The sequence below is a fragment of the Benincasa hispida genome, chromosome 12 (genome assembly GCF_009727055.1).
Source record: "Benincasa hispida cultivar B227 chromosome 12, ASM972705v1, whole genome shotgun sequence".
NCBI classification, from domain to species: domain Eukaryota; kingdom Viridiplantae; phylum Streptophyta; class Magnoliopsida; order Cucurbitales; family Cucurbitaceae; genus Benincasa; species Benincasa hispida.
The window spans coordinates 18205095-18227119 of record NC_052360.1 but is presented as its reverse complement, the minus strand read 5'-3'; the positions used below and the strand labels follow the sequence as shown (position 1 = coordinate 18227119).

The 22025-nt window shown below is 33.2% G+C and overlaps 3 protein-coding genes across 9 annotated transcripts; 2 read left to right on the top strand and 1 right to left on the bottom strand.

Annotated features, from left to right (window-relative positions):
* Positions 1-530: 530 nt before the first annotated feature.
* On the top strand, positions 531-3755 carry LOC120068498 (LRR receptor kinase SERK2). The gene is made up of 4 exons (XM_039020287.1): positions 531-1156; positions 1555-1815; positions 1939-2808; positions 3050-3755. The coding sequence occupies exons 1-4, from the start codon at positions 730-732 to the stop codon at positions 3529-3531; spliced, it is 2040 nt and encodes a 679-aa protein (XP_038876215.1). The 5' UTR covers positions 531-729; the 3' UTR covers positions 3532-3755.
* A 2721-nt stretch (positions 3756-6476) lies between these two features.
* On the top strand, positions 6477-9288 carry LOC120092730 (hypersensitive-induced response protein 4-like). The gene is made up of 5 exons (XM_039050892.1): positions 6477-6932; positions 7527-7647; positions 7749-7840; positions 8368-8464; positions 8782-9288. The coding sequence occupies exons 1-5, from the start codon at positions 6738-6740 to the stop codon at positions 9159-9161; spliced, it is 885 nt and encodes a 294-aa protein (XP_038906820.1). The 5' UTR covers positions 6477-6737; the 3' UTR covers positions 9162-9288.
* Positions 9289-10680: 1392 nt separating this feature from the next.
* On the bottom strand, positions 10681-21546 carry LOC120092979. 7 transcript variants are annotated; one of them, XR_005486239.1, is made up of 6 exons: positions 18887-21545; positions 16597-16818; positions 16161-16337; positions 15644-15735; positions 13544-13637; positions 10681-11958 (listed from the first exon to the last, which is right to left on the bottom strand). XR_005486239.1 is itself a non-coding variant. In XM_039051257.1 (3 exons), the coding sequence occupies exons 1-3, from the start codon at positions 21190-21192 to the stop codon at positions 16816-16818; spliced, it is 2355 nt and encodes a 784-aa protein (XP_038907185.1). In that variant the 5' UTR covers positions 21193-21545; the 3' UTR covers positions 16682-16815. The 7 variants fall into 7 exon arrangements, 4 of the variants coding, with proteins under 4 accessions (XP_038907185.1, XP_038907186.1, XP_038907187.1 ...); XR_005486237.1 differs by having other exon boundaries at positions 10684-11958; positions 16161-16329; positions 18887-21544; XR_005486238.1 differs by lacking the exon at positions 10681-11958 and having other exon boundaries at positions 13020-13637; positions 16161-16329; positions 18887-21544.
* Between the last annotated feature and the right edge of the window lie 479 nt (positions 21547-22025).

The window sequence follows — 22025 nt, the reverse complement described above, 5'->3', positions numbered from 1 at the left end:
TAAACACTTAACATAGTTAGTTAAAGCAAAATATAATTTATTAAGTTAAGACATATCTCATTGTCCAAAAATAAGAAGTCAATATATTTTTTAAAAAATTCCTTTGATTTTGTTCAATAATTAAATGTATCTACTTATTTCTTTTATGGAATTCAAATCTCAACTACACTACATATTTACCGCGAAAAAAATAAAAAAATTTCAAAAATAGAAAAATAATGAAAATTATTTATATAAAATAATAAAATTTTAATCTTCTTGAATATATGCAGATAGAAATAAATAAAAGTCTATCACAAATAGACATGTGATAGACGTTGATATAAGTATATGTATATCCGTGTATTTTTTTACTATTTTTTAAATAGTTTTACATTCTTTATATATGTATTTTTTTTTGAAGTATATAAAAGAAAAGCCAAGTAATAAAACAAGAAGAAAATGACCTACTCCAAAAATCATAGGTCATATAGGTGGCTCACAAATTTATATCACAATAAAAAAAACAAAAAAAGGTCTGCAAATTCAACAAATTTATGGCCAATAAAAATATTATCATCATCCCCATCAGAGAAACAGGCTTTAATCCCCCAAGAATCTACCCCTTTTCAGCCCCCACTTCCCCCCTTTTTCTCCAACTAATGAAAAACCCATTCTCCTTCTTCTTCCTCCTCTTCATTCCTCTGCAACTCCAAATCTAGAACACTCAAAAACACCCCACTTCCATCAATGGCGGCCCCCATTTCCTTCTTTCTCATCTCCTTTCTCATTTTCCTTTCAAACCCAGTTTGGATTCTGGGCAATGACGAGCTCAAATCTCTATTGGATTTGAAGGTGGCTTTGGACCCTGAGAATCAGTATCTAGCTTCATGGACCGCTAATGGATATCCCTGTTCTTCTTTTGAAGGGATTGGGTGTAATGAGAAAGGGCAAGTGACTAACATGTCATTGCAGGGGAAAGGGCTCAGTGGGAAGCTCTCCCCTGCCATTGCTGGGCTTAAGCACTTGACTGGCCTTTATTTGCATTACAACTCGCTGTTTGGGGATATTCCTAAAGAGATTGCTAACTTGACTCTGCTTTCTGATTTGTATTTGAATGTCAATAATTTTTCTGGGGAGATTCCAACTGAGATTGGGAACATGGAGAGCTTGCAAGGTTTGCTTTGCTTGAGCTTTAGCTTTTGATTTTGTGATTGAGACTGTTTTGTTTCTCATGGGGGGTGCTTTTCTTTAACTAAAGTTTTTATGAAGCTTTGAAATGGAGATTTACATCTTTTTCTCTTACATGCATGGCATGAGTTTTGGGTGCCATTAGAAGTTTATAGCTTTGCCTAAAACCCATTTTGCTTTCAAGGAGATGATTCTTTTTCTTCTTTCCTCTGCTCCTTTTTGAATCTGGGTCATGGTGTTATAGTCCTTTTCAACTCAAGAGGTTTTGGGTCTTGAATCCAAGGGGAAGCTTGTGATTTCTTTGTTTTGATTTTTGGGATGGTTTTTTATCTGGGCTGCACTCTGTTTTTCTCATGTTTGAGTTGTTTTGTTCTGCATTTTCAGTTTTGCAGCTTTGTTATAATCAGCTCAGTGGAAGCATACCAACACAGCTTGCATCTTTGAAGAAGCTCACTGTCATTGCTCTCCAATCTAATCAGTTAACTGGTGCAATCCCTGCAAGCTTGGGACGTTTGGACTTGTTAGTGAGAGTAGACTTGAGTTCCAATCATCTCTTTGGTTCTGTTCCTTCTAGACTTGCTGATGCTCCGTCGCTTGAAGTTCTTGACGTTCGAAACAATACACTCTCTGGCAATGTACCTCCTGGTACCAATTGATCTTTAAACCGTTTGATCATGAAGATTTATTGTTTTTGTGTTTTGTTCATTTTTTTTCCTTTTACATGAAACTAACTAGAACTTTGTTTTGCTTGTGCTTGCTCTGATGAAGCTTTGAAGAGATTAAATGAAGGATTCTTGTATGAGAACAACTTGGGATTATGTGGGGTTGGATTTCCTTCCTTGAAAGACTGTGCTGGTTCGAGTCATGTTACTCAAAACCAACCTGAACCTTATGCTGGATCAACCGGCGCAATGCCTACACGAGACATACCCGAAACTGCCAATGTTCAGTTACCTTGCAACCATACTCGCTGCCCGAGTTCATCCAAATCTCGGAATGCTTCAATTGTCGGTGTAGTTGTTGTGACTATTGCACTTTCAGCTATTGGAATCTTGACGTTTACACAATACCGTCGCCGAAAACAGAAGCTTGGTTCTTCGTTTGACATTTGCGATCACCGTCTCAGCACGGATCAAGCCAAAGTAACTTATAGGAAAAATGGATCTCCTCTTGTCAGCCTTGAGTATGCCAATGGCTGGGATCCGTTGGCTGAAGGTCAAGGCTTGAGCATTTTCGCGCAAGAAGTTTTTCAAAGTTTCAGGTTCAATTTAGAAGAGGTGGAGACAGCAACACAATACTTCTCAGAGGTGAACTTGTTGGGGAAGAGCAACTTCTCTGCTACATATAAAGGGATTTTGAGGGATGGGTCAGTTGTTGCTGTTAAAAGCATTTGTAAAACTAGCTGCAAATCAGAAGAAGCTGAGTTTTTGAAAGGACTGAACCTTTTAACTTCATTAAGGCATGAAAACTTGGTGAGACTAAGAGGATTTTGTTGCTCAAGAGGCAGGGGAGAATGTTTTCTCATCTATGATTTTGTTCCAAATGGGAACTTGTTAAGATACCTTGATGTCAAGGATGGTGATGGCCAAGTTCTTGAATGGTCTACCAGAGTCTCCATCATAAGGGGCATTGCCAAAGGTTAGCAGCTCTCTGATCATAAACTTTCGAAACTTGATTTGTCTTTATATCGAGGAGCTCGTTTGATAGCGTCTTTTTGTTTTGTTTTGTTTTGTTTTATTTTGTTTTAAGAGTTTTTAATGATCAACTAAACAAAGAACACATTATCAAATGGGACTCTCTGATCTTGTCTTACATTACTACTTTCTGAAACTTTTGCTATGGATTTGAAACCAAGTTGAATGTTTTGTTCTACAATCAGGTGTGGCATATCTGCACAAGAATGAAGCAAACAAGCCTGCTCTTGTACACCAAAACATCTCAGCCGAAAAGGTCCTTATCGACCAACGATTCAATCCGCTACTCTCGGATTCTGGCTTACAGAAGCTTCTTACAAATGACATTGTCTTCTCTGAACTTAAAGCCAGTGCAGCTCGAGGCTACCTAGCTCCTGAGTACACAACAACAGGTAGGTTCACAGAAAAAAGCGACGTTTATGCATTTGGCGTGCTGGTGTTTCAAATCCTTTCAGGGACCAGAAAGGTCACCAGCTCATTGCGTGGTGCTGCCGAAGCATGCCGCTACACAGAGCTCCTTGACTCGAAGCTCCACGGTCGATACTTCGAATACGAAGCAGCCAAGCTCTGTAGAATGGCGTTGCTTTGCACGCACGAATCACAGAGTGAGAGGCCGTCCATGGAAACTATTGTTCAGGAGCTTATAACCTGTAGCAGCTGCCTATGATGATATGATACAAAGGAAAAGAAGGTTGTGGTAATTTTGAAGCTGTGAATGAATGGCTGGCTAACTAGCTCATTGATCTCTCTAACTTTAATTTTTTTTTTTTTGCTCATTTAGTGAATAGTTTTGTGTATGAACTATTTCAAATGTCCTTTTCCTAAGGACTGAACTTTGGCTGTCACACCTGCTGCTGCCTGTTCTCATTGCTAACATTTTTTTTTGACTAAGACAGAGGAACTGTCCCCTAATTTTTAGAATCCTGTGAAAGTAGTTCTTATGCCTTGTCAAAGGAAAGATGGGCCTTGGGGATTTAAGACATTTTACTGTTTGTGTCCCCCTCTTTTCTAAATTTTTTTGTTTATTGTTTTCTTTGGGGGGTTTTACTTTTCTCCTTATTTGATAGATAAACCTAAAAATTGAATTCAAATGTTTTTTTTAACATCTGCAAGTGTTTAGACTAGTTTACATGCATTTTGATTAAATACAATTCGTTTGATTTTACAACATTTGAGTGTGAAAGAAACTCGTGGGATATTAAATCTTATGTAGGTGGTCACCATTGATTGAACTGAAGATCCTTTTGTCCTTTGTGAAGGTCATGTTCCTTTTTTTACCACTAGACTAATTTATGACGATTTGAATTCAAATGAAATTTGACTCGTTTTTTTAAAACAAAACACTAAAAAGAGCGAGGAAGAGCACAAATGCAGAGCCGTGGTAGATGAGAGAAAATTTTGAGAAGAAGTTTGTTTAGTTAGTGAAGGATTAGAAATTTATATTTTGAATAGTCGGTCAAATGTTGCTTGAGCACAAATTTTTATTATATTCAATTAATAAATTCACATATTTTGAAATCTATACATTGTTATCTGTTGAAGATTATGAAAGTTCAAAAAACAGGACATTGTACTTCACTAATTTATTTTTCGAATAAAGAAATGGTCAACTTAATATTATAAAAATAGTAATTCGTTGACTTTTGAATTTATGGAAAATACTCATGTATTTTCCATTTATTAAAAATTCTCCAATTTTTTTAAAAACATTTCACAAATTTTTCAAAACTTTATTTGAAGTAGAAATCTTTTTTAATTTTAATAAAATTTAGCACTTAAGAGACTGAAATAATCATATCCTAAGAAATGATTGTTGTCACGTCATTTTAGATCCTAATTTATTTTTACTCTAATTAGTTTATTTTTTAAAAAAATGAAATTTCAAGGATAATAACTTTTAAAAGAATTGGATATTTTTAAATAAAGGACAAATTTTTAGTGTATTCTTTCTACATATAATTTAACTAAAAAATATGAGTTTACGAATTATTTATTATTATCATACTAAGTCAATCAACCATTTCTATATTAAAAAAGAAAGAAAGAAAGAAAAACTTCGTGAAGCACAATTTTTTTTTTTTTTTTTTTTTTTTTTTTTTTTTTTTTTAACTTTCATAATCTTGAGCACATACTAATGTATAGATTTCAAATTAATTGTTGATATATTACTACTTTTATTTTTTATTTTTGTTAAAATAACATTTTGCTTCATGTATTTTAACTTTTCACATTAAACATTGAGCTATGATGTAGTATACTTTCATTATTCTATTTCATTTGGACCTAATAGATAAACAAACCTAACTAATTTTTTTTTTTTTTTTTTTGGTTAAATTACTTATATGGTCTCAATAATTTAGAAAAAGTTAGAATTTTCTTATAGTTTGATAAAATTTTCATAAAGTTCTCATAAATAGTTTGATAAAATTCTTAGAATTTTTCTTATAGGGTTTTATTATACAATAATGACTATTTTTGAGATTTTGTCAAACCATTAAGATGAAATTCTAACTTTTAAAACCACGTAAACTAAATTCTAATTTTATTCGAATTATATAGATCAAATTTATAATTTAACATTTTTCTAATTCAATATGTGTATCGGAAAGATTCAAACCTATTTTTTTTTATCAAGTTGAGACTTACTCAAGTTTAAAAAACATACAATTCTACTAAAGATTCTAAAAAATACATTATATTTCCTTGCATGAAATTGTTGTTAATATTATTTAACAAATTTTGACAAAAATTATCTTTGAAAGATTAAATTTAAGATTGATTGAAAATACAAAAGCTCAAATTTAACAATTTTCAAGAGTATAGTAATATAAAATGCCAATGGTATTTTAACAATCTTTTTTCCAAGAAAATCAAAGGGAAAAGTACTTTTTTGGTCCCTAGGTTTTAGGTCTAGTTTCCATTTAGTTTCTAGATTTTAAAATATTACATATTTAGTCACTATGTTTGAGTTTGGTTTCAATTTAGCCCCTAAATTTCAAAATGTGCAATTTTATCCTTGACATTTGAGTTTTAATTCAATTTGGTCCTTATGTTTTAAGATTTATATTTTTAAACTCGATTATTCACTAAATACTCAATTTGTATCTTTAGTATTAATTTATGTTAATAAATTAAAAAATATTAAAAAATTATAATTAATTAAGTTTTACTATTTTTTTTTATCACTTTTGAAACCAAATTCAAGATTTTACTTCATAATTATTTTTAACTAATTAATAGAATTTAGCGTCAATGATTGAAAGTGAGTATTTAATGAGAACTTGAGGTTAAAAAATGTAAAATCTTGAAACCTAAGACCAAATTGAAACAAAACTGAAATCTCAAGGGTAAAATTATAACATTTTGAAATTTAGAAACTAAATTGAAACAAAACTTAAAACTTAACAACCAAATGTATAACAATTGAAAATCGGGGCCCAAATAAAAACTACTCTAAGATTTAAAGACCAAAAAGATATTTTACCCTAAATCAAAACTATGGAATGTTATTTATTATAATAATAATTATTATTTTTGACTTGATCAAAGTCAAAATAAAAATAAAATAAAAATAAGAATTCAAATCCCCACCCGACATGTAGTTTCGTTTTGATTACCATCATAACTCCGTATTGACCAAATCATTTTCCTTCCTTACGTTCTCACAATCTGAGCCGCTAATTCTCCCGATCATCAATTTTCCTGCAAAATCATCGGCCAACAATGGAGGCGCATCCGCCATATCCTACACCTTTAAAACCCCAGCAGTGAATAGCGTGAGGCGGTGGCGGTGGCGGTGGCGGTCCTCTCGACTCTCGTTATACCGTAAAAGCCGTGGACGATCCCTTTGAGATTTCAGAGAGACGAAGAAAAATGGGGAATGCGAATTGTTTGTTCTGTGCATGTGTTCAACAATCCAATATAGGGGTTGTGGAGAAATGGGGTCGGTTCCAAATGTTGGCTCAGCCTGGTTTTCGTTTTCTTAATCCATTGGCCGGCGAATGCCTTGCCGGGATCCTCTCCACCAGGATCCGATCGCTGGATGTTCGTGTCGAGACCAAGACTAAGGTTTAGATTATTCCTTTATGATTATTTGTTTTTCTTTTTTAATGATTTGTTCTTGATTGGCGGATTTTTGGATGTTTCTATCATCGGCGGAGGATTTAGTTGAGGAATTGTTGTAAGGGTTTTGATGGTACTTGGAAACTGTGGAGTAGTAGTTTTATATTAGTATGAGTTTATAACAGTCTCTCTATTCTAGTTTGTTATTGAATTCCAATTTGGCATTTGATTTGATAACCTATTCTGTTGTTCTAGTTTTTACTTGAAATTTGTATAATAGTGCTTAGTTATCTCGTTGAAATCTGATTTGAGTTTGGAAGTTTACGAGTCATGAAACGGTGCAATTTATTGATGGTTGGAAGATTAAACAACTTGAAGGATGATAAGATAACTAGTTGTGCTTGGATGTAGTGATTCTTTGTGATTGTCTTACATTCTGTACAGTTTTCTTGTAGTAATAGTACTTGAGAATTTGAATACAAGAACGTTAAGAAATTCATCTGGTTTTTCATTTACACCTAAGACAATTTAATATTAGCATTGTTTTTAAATTCTACAACTCTTCCGGACTGTTGGTCAGAATTTTCTTAATTTGTGCAGGACAATGTGTTTGTGCAATTGCTTTGCTCAATACAGTATCGGGTTGTTAAAGAAAATGCGGACGATGCATTTTATGAATTGCAAAACCCCAAAGAACAGATTCAAGCTTATGTCTTTGACGGTAGGTGTCTGAATTCTTTCCTAATCAATCAGCTTTCACGTGCAATACTTTTTCCTGATGGGCAATGTTCTCCTTGAGTGATTGTCTTATTGTTATTTAAGTGGTTCGAGCTCTTGTTCCAAGAATGAATTTGGATGAACTCTTTGAACAGAAGGGTGAGGTTGCTAAGGCAGTATTGGAGGAACTCGAGAAGGTAACTCAAGCAATTACACATTGAATCAGATTGTTGGTTGAATGTAACACGTAAATACATACACTACGCACAAACGACAAATCTAGGTTTACAAAACCTATTTCTTTGTACAGTCCATGGCAGATTGCTCAAACTCAGGCTTTCCAATCCAACTTTAGACGACTTAAATTTGTGGCTTGTGAGCCAAATATCCCATGGCCTTAAGTTTCTCTTTCCCTTTCTTGCATCTTCTTCCAAGCTTGTATGGATATCTTGGTTCAATTTTCTTTCTCCTCTGTACTAGAGACACAATCAGGAGTTTATAGTACAGGAACATGCTCTTACGTTTTTTTTAATTATTATTATTATTATTATTATTGTTTTATTTTAAGTACATTCTGCCTAGAGTATGCAGTGGATTGAAAATCCACCAAAGTGTTGAACTAATGATAATCACGAGTTCAATCATTTGAAGTGTTCAAATATATTTGCTCCTTGAGCTCCATTGCTTAATGATCATAAGATTGTACTTTGACTTGATGGATTAGGTGATGAAGACGTATGGATACAGCATAGAGCATATTTTGATGGTTGACATAATACCCGACCCTGCTGTGCGCAAGGCTATGAATGAGATTAATGCAGGTAAATGTTTTATTCATGGTGCAATTTATCAGATACTAGAGACTTTTTTTTAAAGTTGTCCACCCTGATTTTGCAATTTTAGTGTACAGACAATGGATGCTAAGTTAACTCTAATAACCCTACATACTAGAGACATTTTTGAAAGTTGTCCAATCTACATTGTTTTGACAATATACTCGATTTGTAATTTGGCGATATAGACGTATGCAGAGCATTTCTTCTTTTATCGCTGTTACTCACTAGTTTATAGATTGTAAAATTGTTTCTGCTCCCTGAGTTGTAATTTCTCTACAATTATGGTCCATCCTCCTCCACAGCTCAAAGGCTTCAGCTTGCGAGTGTATACAAAGGAGAAGCCGAGAAAGTTCTCCAGATAAAAAAGGCCGAGGCGGAAGCGGAAGCCAAGTACCTAGGTGGAGTTGGTGTTGCCAGACAGAGGCAGGCAATCACAGATGGTCTGAGAGAGAACATCTTGGAATTCTCTCATAGGGTGGAAGGTACCTCAGCCAAGGAGGTCATGGATTTGATTATGATCACTCAGTACTTTGACACCATTAAAGACCTTGGAAACTCTTCGAAGAACACAACAGTGTTTATACCTCATGGACCGGGTCATGTTCGGGATATTAGCAGTCAAATACGTGAAGGATTGATGGAGGCTGCCAGTGCCGAGTTGACGGCAGAAAAAAGTACCTAAACTCTACAGCAAACTAGTAAGGAAACATGACACTTTTTCTTTGACTCTACAGCTAGAGTATCATCTTATTTCATTTTTCCTGTGATGGATCTGAAGAAATATATCAAATATAGAAGGGGATATGGAATTTGAAAGTTATGGTTTGGTGAATGACTTTCAGATATTCTGTCCTTAAATACGGTTAATTCAGTGGCAAAGGTCTCTTATGTATACCTTCTGATTGAAGTATTTTTAATAAAATACTTTAAAAAAATAATAATAATTAAATTGTACTTAATTCTCATACTATTTTAAAAGTATTTTGAATAACAAATGTGTTTGGTTACACGAGATTAATTGTGCAATGAAAAGTGGAAACTCAACATTTTTTTAAAAAAAGCACTGCTTTTTGTCGGTTGAAAATATTTTTAAATATAATAAAATGTTATTGTCTATAAAAGACAGCGTTGCACATTTTGTTATATATACAAAAAAGTTGATTCCTTTTCCTATATTTGAAAACAATTTTAAAAGGTAATTGAACCTATTGCCACTATCAACCTTATGTGAAAGTATAGGTACTCAACAAGGAATGAGTATATAAATTGTTAGGTGTTGAGTAATAGCTAGTTGTTTTTCAATAAGTCTAGCTCCAAACGTGTGGTATGGATATGTCATGTACGCATACGACTCTTCGTCGTACTTTATGTTTTCACTCCGTGCCTCTTTCGAGAATAACTCATGATATATATGTATATATACCAATGTATGTACATTCTTGTAATTACACCTACAATGACTTACACCCAAGTTTTAAAATGAGTATTTAGTTATGAAACATAGACACAGATACGACTATACGATACGGATACAGCGATTTGCCAATTTCTAGAAAATTAAGATATGAATACGTCTAAAGATGTGTCATTTTTTTTATATATTTTTTTAAATATATATATTACTAAAAAACGAGGATAATGATACGTTGAAGATAAAAATTTAGGACGATGAAGTACAATACAAAAAAAAAAAAAAAAAACTGATACAATAAAATACAAAAAAAAAAATTATCTAAGATGTTGAAGTACAATAGTTAATAAAATACAATAGAAAAGTGATCAAATGTGAAATGGAGATTAGATGATTCTAGTCTAGGGTTTAATCTGTTATTTATTTATTTTTCTTTTAGTTTTGGACTCGTGTAGTGAGCTTTTAAAATAATTTGACTAATTTTAGATTGGGAAAGATTAGATGAATTACTTGTATTTTTTCTTTAAAAAAAAAGTACGCATAGAAATAAATACGTCAAATCGCATGTCAGATACGTATATGAAAGTATAGATACGTCAAATCGCGTATCAGATACGTATCTAGAAAGTATGTGGAAGTATCGGTATCCGATACATGTATAATACTGATTCTTTGCCTCACATGAAGTATCTGTACTTCATAGGTATTTAGGTATACTCCCATGTATAAGCATAACTTTAATCCTTGAACATTTTAAAATTAGCATAAAAATATTTGAAATCTATTGACCAAGGGAAAAGTGAAAAATTATAATATATCCATAACTACACACTATACAAGGAAGAAGGGACAAAATAACAAAAAGAAAGACCTCTTTCGAGATGCAGCTTAAGAGAAGACGTCAAAGCTGCTAGATTATGAGTAATTTTATTATAGTCTCGAAACATGAACCAAAGTGCCTAGAGAAAGGAGGGCCTCATCCACAGAAGAAATAACTCCAGACAAATCATACTCATATTCCACAATCATCAGAGGGTTATTCCCATTCCAAATCTCCCACTATATCACATACCATCAACAAACTCCGACCATGCAACGTCAATGTTGAGAATTCTAAAAATGACTCTATGGTTTACACTTATATGTACCTTTAATTTCCATGAAATCAATTGCCCTAGCCCTTGGGTGTTTGAAAATTAACATTAAAATATTTGAACAATACTAGTTATGCCTCAATTGAATTATAATATGCTTTTTTTTTTTTTTTTTTTAGTTTCACATACAAATTACATATAAAATAAGTGAAAAGGAAAAAAAAAAAAACAAAAAGAGTATATGAGTATATCCTTATTTATGAAGACTCAAAGGTTAGAGTTATACAAAAATGAATATAATTTAATTGACATACAAATGTGCTAGTAATCACGGTTATAATTTTGGATATTGAAATATTTAAATGGTTTTGATTGATGAGTTATGTTTGTATACCTTAAAATTAAAATGTTAAAAGCTGTTTATCTTTGTTACAATTCCATCGATCTCATAAGTTCCATAAACATAAGGTTATGAAATCTAATTTTCATATTAGATGCCAACCTTATCATAAATCCTTACCTAAACCCAAAATTCTTTCACCTTATTTTTATTTTTTATTTTTTATTTTTTAAATAATAATAATAATAATCCAAATATATAAAATTTCCAACTATAAATTTGATAAATTCAAATTAAAGCAAACATCACCTTAATGTATATATTTTTTTTCTATCTACCCTTTACCATTTTCAATGGCCAACCACCGTGTTTCATCTTTTATTTCCCTTCATAGCTTGACCCTTTTTAATAGGTGGGTGAGGAAAGACCAAAAAGATAATATTAATATTCAATGAATAAAATGAACAGTTTCACAATACTAAAAATTGTTTTCTAAAAAAAATTAATTAAAAGATCTATTTATGATCGTGGCAATAAAAGTAATAATCAAGTGGATTGACCTACCAAATGGACAGTTTGTTAGCGAGCATTAATTTGAAGGTATGATTTGGGGTTAATTTTAAATTAACACCACCTGCACATTTGTAAAACAAAAATTAAAAAAGATTTTGATTTTACTGACATTCACTTATGGTGATAGAGTAATTATTTTAAATAGTAAAACTATTAAAAATATTTTTAGTGTAACAAAACGTCACTACCTATCATAGACCGTGATAGTTTTCTATTAATAAATGTTCATCACAATTTATCAATGATAGATAGTGAAATTTTGCTATATTTATAAATAAATTGACTCATTTTTCTTTATTTGAAAAGAATCTACGTGATATATATATAGTCATTAAAAAGAGTGAAAATATATAACCCAACAAAATATTCGACTTTCAACACTAAGATAAGCTTAACATGCAGTTATTCCTAGGATAAATACTAAATTCCCATATTCACTTGCCATAATTAAAAAGAGAGAAAAATCTTAGCATTTCTTTTCCCTACTTTTTCAATCCAAATAATATTTTAAAACTTAACCTATATTTAAGGTATTGTTTTTCAACCAATGTGACTTGTCAAATCCCTACCTTATCTAAATAAAACATATCACGTTACAAATAACTCGTACTATTAAATGTTTCCCCTTAAGTTTAACGCAAAAACAAATTTTTCTTTAACTAATTGAATTATGCTCAAATCAACTTATCAAATTAGATTTTTTATAATCTTCAATAATAATAGTAAAATTTGGTTAATTTTAGTATTAAAAAAAAAAAAAAAAACAAACAAACGAAAAAAGAAATAGTAATAAAACTTTTAGAAACATAGGACTCAGATTAAAATCATGGTCAGGACATATAAGAGCTAACAAAATTGTAATGTAACAATAAAAAAAAATACAAAACTGTTAAGATAATTGATATTTAACTTTGTTAGAAAGTTTTAAAGTAAAATCGGAATTCGCAACAATTTAAAGTGATATGACTATTTGTTTAGGTTATACTGCATAACATATTGCTTAAATTCATATAAGCCCCAAAAATTGATACAAGTATGTAAAATTTGAAAATCTCTAAATTTTTTCAAATATTCTCACATAATTCACTTAACAGTAGAGTATTATTAATTTATTACTCTATATTTATCCATAAATAAGGGGCATTTCCTTCCATTAATCAATGTAATTAATACAATAATTTTAATATGTTTTGTCAAAGAAAGAACCAAAATTTCAAATCTGCCCAAACCAAGAGAAAATGATTAGACATACAATGGTAAGTTTAATCCCCCTCCATTTCACATCTAGAATTAAAAGGGTAGTAGGTTTGATAGTTATTATTATTATTTTTCTTAAAAAATAACAATATATATATTAATTGATAGGTTTAAATAGCTTTTTATATACACTTCCTTTTTAATTTTTTTCCCTAAGAAATGGGGGCCACTCAACCAATTAAATGAAGGTTTGGTGGGGAAAGGGTTTTGATGGGAAAATGCATAGTGACATTCCTTTGTAGCAAAGTTCATAGGGAAAGGGCCAAAAGTGCATACCAAAAAAGTAGATTAGCATGTGAATTAAACAGTAAAATGTCATTCAAACAAAAAGAAAAAGGTATGACACTACTGTATAATGCAAAGTATTTTTATTTTTTCATTTTTCTTACCCAAAATCATTGAGATAACCTCAGCAACTTGTCCTTTTAGGTGAGATTTCATTGCACCAATTGAAATGAATTCATTCTCACCATACAAATTTTACTGCAACAGAGGAAAATAGAGATGAGAACCACAGATATATCTGAATAATGGGGAAAAACAAAAACATTTTTAGTCCGATTTTAGGTTAGTTTCTATTTGATTTCCTCTCGGTTTCAAAATGTTACACATTCCTGTAAGATATTTTTCTTCATCTTCCTTCTAGTGATGACATTCAAGAAGTGAGTTCTCCACATAAATTTAAGAGACTCAATGTTAAAATTCTACTCGAAAGTAGAAAAAGTAATTTACCAACAACTATGCAATAGAAGAATAAAGGAAAGGAAATGTCAAAAAGGCAATGAATTCTACCCATTGTTTTTCACATCATGGCACATAAAATTGATGGGCATCAATTTCAAAAGCAATCAAACTTGAGGAAAAGAAAGTGAACAGATAAATTGAAAACACAAACAGCAATTCAAAGGGTGAAAGATTCCTTGTAGAAAAGAGTGTGTCCTGTACAAATAATTATATCTACTTTCCCTTTAACAATAACAACAATGAGTGGATTGACATATTAATAAGCATACTAAAAAGTGAATAAGAAAAGTATAATGATAATAATAATATAAAAAGCTTTCTTCTCTAGTTGGTGAGCAGTCACCATTGTCTGACATTGCCGACAAAATCCACATACATTCCAACCATTATTGAATCCCAAGGCCAAATCAGAGTAAATTTAAGACTTCTAGTTAAGAATCGACAATCAAAGATAAATACAAAACATAAAGTAAAAGAGATCGAAATAGAGATTTACATTATTTACTAACAGTGTGTTAATTACGTCCATAGAACGGAGGGAGAATAGTTTTATTAGAGAGAACAATACAGATTATAGAATTAAGACCTCTAGGTTAGAGAGTTTATATAATACACTTCTATAAACCCTAGGGTCATAAACATAAATAACGTAAAGATGGGATATACTAAATAACGTACGGTCAACAAAATCTCCATATTTAGTCATTCGAAACGCCACATACCAGATTCAAGGTATTCCAACTTCTTGGTAAATTAATTGCAGGGTGGGAATCGAACTATCTACCTTTAAAGCGAGTAAATTTAAGACGAATAGTCAAGGCAACCTAATATTTAACATCATTTTTCACACCCTAATCTATTCAGTGGTAAGTCAATTTGTAGTGAAGTGAGTGTGCAATGAAGGTAAATCCTGAGAACCATAATTAAGAGAAAAGAGAAAGTGAATGTGGGTCAATGAACTTTATTGATATCCCTAGAAATGAGGGGAGCAATGTGTTCTTTTTGGTTTATTCTTTAATGGAAGACTTACTGGGACAACCTCTCTCATTGGTAAACCTTGAAGAAAATTTATTGTAATTAAGAGCATTGAAGACCTAATAATACATCATATCTACAAATGTACAAACAAATATTTTCAAGTTTTTACATTTTTCTCATCTAATCCTCTCTCAGCTTTGAACCTTTTTCCCTCTCATTACTGCCCCATCTTATGCTTCAATTGCAACAAAATTTAATTATTTTTTTCAAAAATTAGTTGACTATATCTATTTTTTTATTCTTTTTAAGCATTCATTTCTTGAATGTGAGGAGAAAGAACATTTTCAGGTGTACCAGATTAGGATGCCAGTGGCATACAACTTTGGTCAATCCGACAAGGGTAGTTTATGACATCATTCCCAATACTAACAGTGACTATGGGTTAAACCAGAACACTTCTAACTTTGGGGAAAATTTTATAGTACAACCATAGTACTCCTATTACTTCCATTCATCAATTGACACATCATAAATGATTTATTCATTTCTTTCGTGGACGGAAGTAGGTTGAAAATTTTTCCATACCGTCGGTGTACTGGAAATTTTCCTGAGTTTGGGAAGCCAATTCAACTCAGTCCACGTAAATGCTAAATGGTATCTAACTTTCTTTTTTAGCGAGGAAGAGATAGGGCAGAGGATGCTCAATACACTATTATGAGAAAGGTAGGACCAGATAAACTACTAAAAAGTTTAGCTTTTATTCTTACCATCATTAAAAGATAACTTGGCAAATTTAGCATAATGTCTCCTTTGAGATTTAGAACCTCCTCCTCCTCCATTCTCCTAAATTAGTTTCAACCTAAGACATAGGAGAAATTGTGTCCAGATCAGAAATGCAACGAATACTTACCCACACCACCCCCCCCCCCCCCCAAAAAAAAAAAAAAAAAAAAAAATCAAAGTGTGAAAGAAAACTTCTCCACTGAAAGCAAGAAGGAAGAAGAAGCTTAGGAAAAGAATACGATAGTCAAGTTTTGTATTAATGTTCGACTATTGCGTTATATAATATACTATAAATAATACTTTTTTTTCTTTTAATAATGGACCTTCCTTTATAATTTATATACATTTTTTTCCCTATTAACATCCTTGTCAAACATTAAAATTATTGATGTAACAAAAAGATATTCTATGAATATTAACTTTCTTGGTTAGAGCCGAGAGGTGGAAAAGAACAGTGGAAAAATAATAAATAAAACATGTCGCCTCAAAAGCACTACCAACCTGCTTTGTGTTGTCAAAGTTGTTTTCTGAACCATACATGCAACATCAATTCAAGTTCGTTGCTACATCCCTTTCGGCCTTGTTATGTGCATACTCATGCCGACAGCCCTTCTTGCTTGCCCTTTGCTCAAGACTTTTTTAGCAATCATGCCAAGCCTAACCAATAAATCTGCAAAACTTCAAACTTCAACTTTCAGGTGGAAAATTCACACAAGGGCCCATTCTAAGAGTAAAATGTCATAAGAACAGGAAGATTTCAATAACAAGCTACTAAAATTTGATGACAGAAGTGAAACAGAACATATGAATAAAGAAAAATAAACGCATGCTCAAAGTCTCGTGCATGAAGGGTCTGCCCTCCCCCTTCCCCACCACACGCACAAATATATATGTGTGTATATAAAGAGAGAGAGAGAGAGAGGATAGGATATGTCACCTTGTAAATGTCTTTTCTTTGACTATGACATCTACAACAGCATTGAGATAGACATCCACTCCACACAGTGGGGCTCAAAAAGTGATATAAATAGGCACAACAGGCGATATATCTGGGATTCTATCAGCCAAGTGCATCTTCAGCTGCAAAGATATGGTACCTAGTCCGAGGTTGACTTCTGACAGCTCTGGTTCTGTTTGATCAAACACATCCAGCACTTTACTGCATTGAAAAAAAAACAATAGAAAAAAAGGTTATAAAAGTCTCAAGCCAACGATATTTCTGAGAGTTGTTCAACTTCTTTGTCCACCAAGCTATCAAAATTCTACGTTTAATTAACCAAAAAAACCACCCTAATCCTTGGAAGCTTCTTGCATGCTTTGATCATCTTTATCTATGAAATAAGAAATATTTGATAGATTTACATACAGATGAAATTAATTAATATTAATTTGGTCTTCCTAATCATGAAAATACATAAAACTACGAGATTTAGAAGTTAAATCTTCTTCCCATGCTTGAATAAATTACATGAAAACGTAACTATTGTAGATTAAGAAAATTTATTTTCATATTTTTTAAGAGAAGTAAATGTCCCATATATTGCAGGGGGCGCTTCACTAAAGCCAATAACAATTTTTAGGACAAATATCATTTAAAAATAATAATTGCCCCAGGAAAATATCCATTTATTTTTTCTTTTCTGCTCCCTAGAGTCCCAAAGTTCAACTTCAGTTCTTTGAACAAACAGCACTTTTTGTCCCTTGTGTAAACATGGGTTGACTAACAACTATGAACAGTATGGACAAAAAATTCAGTTCATTCAAATATAGGAACTAAACTTGAGAATTTGAAAATAGGGGGACCAAAATGAAATGTGGCAAAGTATACATACTATAGTAGTGTTTTAACATAGTAAGCATATAAAAAGAAAGAAGTTAAACAGAGCAGCTATGCCTAACTATCAGTACTAGCAGTAAAAGAATTGGAATCTCAAATGTTAGATGGGGAACTCGACTACTGATTGGGTGCTTACTAGGACTCTGCAAAATGACTTTAGTTACTACAGGAGGCAGTTTTGTTTGAGTGCAAAAAAACAATAACCTTCACTGCTTTTTTTTTTTTTTTTTTCTTTTTCCCAGAAAATTGTACAATGTGTCACACTTGGTAGAGTAGTCAGTAAGTTGGATATTCACTTGAATGCCTCCATCATTGAAATAGCAATATGAGCAATACAGGATGCACCCATCTTTATGCATCCACTATCATCACACACACAAAATATGAATTAAAACATTTTAAAAAATAAGTAAGAAGAATTTGCTATTAGGCAAATTATACAATTTAGTGTGACGCAAAAAGATAGGTACTTCTCAGGATGCACCTAAGTATTTTCCTAACAATATGTTCACCTAGCCTAGGCAATGTCAAAAGAGTGCTTGGAACATGAACTGACATCGTTTAATAGAGCAGAATTTCTCAATCATAAGAGAAACTGCGATGTAAGCTGACATTTTATCTCAAGCAGTCTCGTCTCCAAAGGTGGTACAGCTTTCTTTTTCTTTTTTTCTTTCTTCTTTTAACAATTCAAATAAATAAAATTCAACTTCAAAGGAGCTTAAATGGTTAAAGTCGATCACAAAGATTAAGATGTTGGAAACCAGGAACGACAGCATCATTAAGATCATTCTGGTGCTAGTCAAGGCACAATGTGTTCTTGATGCATATATAGACAAGGAAATGTATATCAGAACATTCTTAATCAGACGAAGTTAATTCCACTTTCCAGAAACATTTGGTCGTCAATTGAAAGGGGCTCCATATTTTAAGTCAGTGCCATTATTTTTTTTCCTTTTTTTCTTTCCTGAATGAAAACCGATTTCATGTGAAGAAAAATGACAAGTTAATAGCACTTAAAGTCCCATGTTGATCCAGAAAATTATTACAAGAGTGCTCAAACTCAATTCCTGACCAGTCTTTTTACCTTTTTATGCCCTCTGTTCTGCAAGCCTAGGAATTCATAACCATTCCTGAAGGGGAAAGAAAAAAGAAAAAAGGAAAAAAAAAAGATTGAGGACCCCCTTAGAATCATACAGCTGCGTAGATTCTATCAGTACGCGACTCAATCTACTCTACATGGACAACACAAAATTTGCAGTAAAGGGGAAAAAGAAAAAAAGAAGAAAAGAAAAAAGAACCAAAAAAAAAAAGTAAAATGAATTAAAAACAACAAAAGAATTTAATATACCCTATTTCCATGATTCTACAGGAGTTCAAAAGAAGACATTACATTGAGGGTGCATCAGAAAAGACCTCATTGAGCATGTCATTTTCACCATCTGCCATTGCAAATAGTTCTGCATCTTTGTTTTCCTCGTTAGAAAAGTCTCCCCTTTCAAGCTTGGCATGAGCTGCAACAAATACCATCTTCTGAGCTCTCTCCAAGCCAACCCTCGAGTGCCGATGCGAGCAAACCAAATTCATGATAGAACATTTACACTTGTAGCCACAAGATGTTGAATGGAGGAAAATAAGCCTCAGTGCAACCTTGCCAAGGGTCTTAAACTCGCTTAAGCAAGTTTCCCAGACAAGTCGTCTACTCTGTGGATTGGCAATTTTCATCTTTCCAGTTAAAGGGTCTCTTTGTTTAACCTGAACTGCCTGAGCATAAAGTGGGTCTAGCCCTTCAGATCTCCATTTCATAAGCTCCATGAACGCGAGATGAGCTTCTTCCCTTGACACCAACCGATTAATAAGTGAATCCACATCCTTTTCCTGCTCTTGTGAAAGGCACTTGAAGGGTGGAAGATATTTCCCATTTATGTCCCTCCTCAAGTAAAGCGGGTCCAGTATAAATGCAGCTGACCATGCTGGATGATAATTTTTCCTAAACCTCTTTTCTACAACTTTTTCTACTGGCCCTTCAGCTATGCTGAACTTAACACACCATTCCTTCACTTTTGTTCTCAGCTCCTCCCAGAGTGGCAAGCATTGCCCAATCAGTGGCCTTTCCGCTTCAATCTCTTGAGCCATTCCACGGATCATTTTCACCAATGAATGAACTGCCTCCATTTCATCCCAAAAGCGTTCATTTTGTATCAGACTAGAAACCTCAGTCGCAAGTGAATCCTCCATGCATGCCAGCTTAAAGGACTCGTCTAACACAACCATTTGAAGCACATGAGTACAGCTAAGCATATCATCAAGCATAGCATAAACAGGCGAAAAGTTTTTGGATGTGTCACAGTTTGGAGAAGGAACATGAAGCAACCAGTGGCCCTCTAGCTCCTGTACCTTGTACTTATTTATACAATTTCTAACTTGAGATTTGGTGTTTACAAAATTTGCAACCTTCAAGCAATTTTCAGTGACTGCCCTGAAAAGTGGAAGCTCTTTGTTAAAATCCTTTATCAAACTAATAAAACCCTGAAGCTGGCAAGAGAGATTTACCATCCAATGATTCTTTATCTCCAAATTCCTCAACGCCTTAGCCTTATACCTATCTGCAATTATCCCCACACATTTCTGCAGACCACTCCCACAAATCTCGTTGACTGTATCCAAAATAACCTCTTCTGCATACTTGGATGACACCAATCCCCCTGTAAATAGTGCTTTTTGAAATACAGTAGTACCATTTGGAAGATTGACCATAAATTTAACAACACTCTCTTCACCACAGCAGTTCTTATTCTTCCACCCATCTGAAGCAATTTGAAAAAACGCTGCATCTCTAATCCTGGCTTCTGAATCAGCTTTGGCTTCCTCAAACTTGGAGTCGAGCCGAGCTCCTAAAATGTCGGTTCGAGGTAATGAAGGCAAACCCAACTGAGTAAGCAAGGCCTTAAACTTGGGGTGCTCAAGGCACGAAAGTGAAACTGACCCACATGACTCAATAAACCAGTCAGTCAGTAATTCAATAGCAGAATCGATTTGTTCCTTACTTAGCCTTGGTCGAGGTGAAGCATGTGGACTCTTCAGTTTCTTAACACTGTTTTCCAGCATTTCTAGCGCACCCAAATCATCTTTCCCACCTGATAACACGAACTGATGCTGATTAAACCCCATCTTACTCGTCATCCCAAGCGAATTTTGAGCCACTGGTGTCGGCGGCGAGGAAATTAGCGGAGCATAGGAACGCGTCGGCTCAATCATAGCAAGAGAGTGAACTTGATAAGAAGCAGTAAGAATTGAAGCATTCATTTGAGAGCTTCGCTTCTTGTGGTTATGCAATGTCGGAGAGGGAATGGAAGATATGGGTAACGGCGACGCTGCCGAAGCATTAGACCGAGAAATTGAACTCAAATTAGGACAAGTGCCTCGTTTCAAATGCTCAGATGCAGTCCGCGAAGGATTCGAAGCCGAAAAAACAGAATCGCATAAAGAACACTTGAGTTTCACCGCTTTGGGAAGACTATTAGTAGGATTTCGAATAAGAACAGGCTCCAAATGAGCCCAATACCAAGCTCCTTTCCCTTTAATAGCCTTTGTTCGAACAGTTACAAGGCATTCATACCGTTTATTCAAAGCTTTGGTCGCTAAATCCTCCGTCAACGCCGAAGCATCAATGTTGGGCGGTGAGTTAGTGGAGGCCATCAATCACAGTAACCAAAACCCAAATTGCAAATCACAGTAACGAGTCAGAGACATTCATTTACAAAGCCAAAAGCTCACTTCTCGTACTCCGTTCCGATAATCGCACCATACTACTACTCCGGAGCATCATCGTCAAAAACCTCGCCGGCGGCGGGGAGTTGGAGTTGCAGAAGTAAAGAAGAATGGAGAGTAGAGGCGTTTGTAGTTGAAGTTGAAGATGAATAAGGAAAATGATCAGTTGAGAGAGAGAAGTGTTACTGGAGGGATTGAAAATTGCAGAGAGAGAGAGAGAGAGAAAAGCGGAAGAGAGGAAGAAGAAGAAGACGATAACGTACAAAAGAGAATTGGGAAATTTATAGGGAACCACCTCCCAATTATTATATCCAGAGCCTTGGTTTATTTACAAATTTAGTTAATTTACCTGTTTATTTCTTCTTTTTTCTACGTTTAAATATTATTTTATTTCCCTAATCTAATATAGTTCTATTCACATTCAAATTCAAATTGATAATCTTAAGGTATATATAAAAATATTTTCAAAATGCAAAACTAAAGTAGCATTTATTTTTTTTTAATTTAGTTTCAAAATTATTTTTTTCTATGGTGAGTTTAGTAATTTTTTAATTTTTAATTTTGTATCTTAATCAATATACTTTCAATTTTATATTTAATAGATTTATGACGTACCTCATTTTTTAAAACAAACAACTTAGAGTCAATCTACGAAAACCCTAAAATTTTAATTTTATGTTTAATAGACACGTGAATTCAATGTATGTATATATATGTGTGTGTATATATATAATAGGTCAATGACTTATTATGTACAAAAT